The sequence below is a fragment of the Podarcis gaigeae genome (genome assembly GCF_964106915.1).
Source record: "Podarcis gaigeae genome assembly, chromosome: 17".
Taxonomy (NCBI): domain Eukaryota; kingdom Metazoa; phylum Chordata; class Lepidosauria; order Squamata; family Lacertidae; genus Podarcis; species Podarcis gaigeae.
Genome location: NC_139694.1, coordinates 32,152,973 through 32,156,795, shown reverse-complemented (window position 1 = coordinate 32,156,795; position 3,823 = coordinate 32,152,973). Strand labels below are relative to the sequence as shown.

Below are 3,823 nucleotides of genomic sequence, written 5' to 3'. Positions count from 1 at the left end.
GGGGGAACCGGCTTAAAGAGATGGTTAGGCAAATTCATGGAAGCTAAGGCCCAGAGGCATAGCTACCTGCTCTGGCACCCAGAGCGGTGCGCAATGCTGTTCACCAGGGGCGGGGCTTGCCACCCGCGGGAACGGGGCGAGCGTCCCGGGGGGCAGGGCAGCGATGTCCCTGTCAGGAGTTCAGCCTACACTCGAGTAGGACCCTGGCAGAGACACATGCCCAACTGGCATGTTCCCTCCCTCCTGGTCGATCGTTTGGGAGCTTCAAAAGCTTTCTTCAGCCCAAACATCACAGCGACTGATGCCAATCGACATCGGCACACTTAGGGATCTGCAGAGTCTTCGCAGCTTGCGTGGCAGAACCCCAGCAACTCTGCATTTTGGCTAATCTACTTTATTTACATATAAACACACACAGAGCACTGCAACATGGCTCCCTCTCTCTCTCTAGCATCAGACTACAAAGAGAAAAAGGACAAAGGACAATAGTCCCCCTTAACGGAACACAGTAACATAAACTTCCTGTCTCCATAACTTCCCACTCTGTGGAGTCAAAACATATACCATCATGTGAAAGACAACAATCCCATGACTGCAACCATGGAGCAGGAATTCTAACAGTCCCCCCCCCGCTCAGAGATGACACCCAGGCCCCACCCCCCCTTCCTCCGCCAGTGGCTAAGGCTACTAGCCATACATCTGAAAACCAGTTTTTGGAAACTGCAGGAAGGAAGAGTTGCTCGCAAGGTCCTGCCTTTGGGTTTCCCGCAGGCATTTGGTTGGTCACTGTGAGAAAAGGATGCCGGATTAGATGGGCCATGGGCCTGATCCCGTGGGGCTCTTAGTTTCTGTGCTCCTCTGGCCCCCTCTTCTTCTTTTTTACAAAATGCTTTTCCCCCTTCACAGGTTTTGAATTCTTTGAGGCCAGTGCAAAGGACAACATCAACGTCAAGCAAGTCTTTGAGCGCTTGGTGGACATAATCTGCGAGAAGATGAACGAGAGCCTGGACGCCAGCCCTGGCATGGCCAGCAACAACCACAAAAACACTGCCCTGAATGAGACCCCGCCTGCACAGTCCAGCAGCTGCTCTTGCTAGAAAGGACGGTGCCCGCCCCTTGGACCCTGTAGCAATTCATTGTCGTACATAGAGAGGAAGGCTCAGCAGCTGTGTACCTCTTCACCTGACCTCTGGTTGGCTGATCTGCCCTGTTTGCCTCTGGCTGTACCTGTTTTGCCTCTGACAGCATGTGCCAGCTGCCCAGTCCCCCTCTGCCCCCCACCCCATAGCATGATTGGCATTTTCTAGCAGAGGAGCATGATTGCCTGTTCTCTCTGCCCTTCTCTCTCTCTCTGAGACACACACACACTCCCTCCTTCCAGTATACAACCTATCTTTGCATCCCGGGTGATGCTGACCCACCTCCGGAACAGTGGAGAACTTCCCCCAACTTTTTTTCAAGTCTCCAGCCAAACTCCAACCGTTTACATACATTACCAGCCAAACCTGCCTGTATCGCTGAAGAGATTGGGAGGCCAGTTCTCTTTTTGCCAACTTCAGCAGCCTTTTGCCAACTTCTCCGCTATTTAAAAAAAATAAACCCAGTGGCAGTTTGATGATGGGTATCTGCATTCCCTGAGCTTTTAAGGGAGGGAGAAATACAACTTGAAGGGCTGTCACAGTGGGGTGATGGAGGGGCCTGTTCCTTTTTTTATTTTGGTTTTTCCAGAATTTCAATGCATACATGCATATTCTACATACAGTGGTGCCTCGCTAGACGAAAAGAATTCGTTCCGTGATTCTCTTCATCTAGCGGTTTTTTCGTCTTGCGAAGCAAGCCCATTGACAGCTTAGCGGATTAGCGCTACAGCTGTCAAGCGGCTTCCAGCGGTCAGCTGTTAAGTGGCTTATCAGCGGAACAGCTGATAAGTGGCTTAGCGGCTTAAGAAAAGGGCGAAAAAACCAGAAAAAAACCGCGGGGGGATGCAAGATTTTTTTCGTCTTGCGAAGCAACCCCATAGGGGAATTCGTTTTGCGAAGCGCCTCCAAAACGGAAAACCCTTTCGTCTAGCGGGTTTTTCGTCTTGCGAGGCGTTCGTCTTGCGGGGCACCACTGTATTTCCCTACATCTGTTCCCCTTAGACTTCCCATTCCACACTTCCCATTTTTCCACTTTATGCTGCATATCCTCAGACAAGAAATTACCACCCATTATTGTTCTATTCATTAACCTAGTTGGGGGGCCTGTTCCTTTCAGGGTAGTTCATAGGGGAATGGATGATTGATTGATTGATTGATTGATTGATTTTACCAACAACCAAAACACAAACAGTGAAAACAAACAGTGAAAGCCCCCAGGCAGCTGATACATTGGGTATACATAATCAATAATAACATATTCAAATCAACCATATGTACAATTCTTAACACTCCTCCCTCCACAAGGTTTATTTAACTTTTAACATTTTAATTGCCCCATTTTAATTGCTGCTTGGATAAAAGACAAACAAACCTGTTTTTATCCCCACCTGTGGGTACACACAAGGAATAAGATACGTCATTGAAATTCTACTCACTATTGATCCAGAGTAGATTCCAATGTATAATTAGCAAAGTAAAAACTTAAACACAATGCAGGATTCCCCAAAAATAGACCAGAGGCAATTGTATTTCATCCAGCAGAGCTTTACTACTACTGAAGGCAAATAAGCATAATGGTCGCAAATCCAATACATTCAAGGTTGGAACTGTCCATAAGAAATCCAGTTGCAGCAGACTTAACTTAAACTTACAATGAATCATAATAAGACTAAACATTAACACTATGTGCAGAACACCACACCAGAAGGAAAAGAGATAGAAAGAGAAAGTGAAACCCAGGCTCCTTGACAGAAAGAGATAAGAGAACCAGTTTAAGCCAGCTGTACTCAGCTTCTCTGAACGAATAACCCAAACACCAGGAACCTTCTGCTTGTTTCTTTCACACAGAGAAGCTTCCAGAACCCTCTTGAATTAAGTAGAATAGGAAAGATCTCTACACACCAGATCAAGGAACTTTCTGCACTAACAAATGTAAACTGACAAGATATTGGCAGGGAGGCAGTTTGACATTGTGCTCCTTCTTCCCCTGCATCCTTCCAAATTAATGTATGCAGAAGACATCTCCAAGCCTTGCTGATTTCTCAGTGCTGGCTTGCTATGGAGGCATTCCTTTTCCTTTTCCAAAGAATATAAAGGTAAAGGGACCCCTAACCATTAGGTCCAGTCGTGACCGACTCTGGGGTTGCGGAACTCATCTCGCTTTATTGGCCAAGGGAGCCGGCATACAGTTTCCAGGTCATGTGGCCAGCATGACTAAGCTGCTTCTGCAAACCAGAGCAGCGCACGGAAACACCGTTTACCTTCCCGCTGGAGCGTTACCTATTTATCTACTTACACTTTGACATGCTTTCGAACTGCTAGGTTGGCAGGAGCAGGGACCGAGCAGCAGGAGCTCACCCCGTTGCGGGGATTCGAACCGCTGACCTTCTGATTGGCAAGTCCTAGACTCTGTGGTTTAACCCACAGTGCCACCCGCATCCCTTTCCAAGGAACATAGAGCAGACCTAAATGACTCGCTCTGACTTGTATGCCAGCCTGAATGCCCCTTGGCTAAGTCCTCCTCATGTCCAAACCACCCTGCATTGGAGCTCACACTCCCTCAGGTCTGACTGGCTAAGATCCCTGTGGCTCCAGAATCCCCTGGGGATATTTCGGTGGGTGAATTTCTATGGAAGACGGGGCACGTGGCTTGCCAGTTTACCTGGAAGACTCCTAGCGTACAG

At 48.1% G+C, this 3,823-nt stretch overlaps 1 protein-coding gene across 1 annotated transcript in view; it reads left to right on the top strand.

Annotated features, from left to right (window-relative positions):
* Window positions 1–1,615, top strand: part of RAB3D (RAB3D, member RAS oncogene family) — a 33,417-nt gene extending 31,802 nt beyond the window's left edge. Inside the window, exon 5 of the mRNA XM_083720083.1 lies at window positions 846–1,615. Coding sequence (XP_083576209.1) covers window positions 846–1,097 — 252 coding nt within the window. The 3' untranslated portion in view covers window positions 1,098–1,615. The remainder of the gene's footprint in view (window positions 1–845) is intronic.
* The last annotated feature ends 2,208 nt before the right edge of the window (window positions 1,616–3,823 follow it).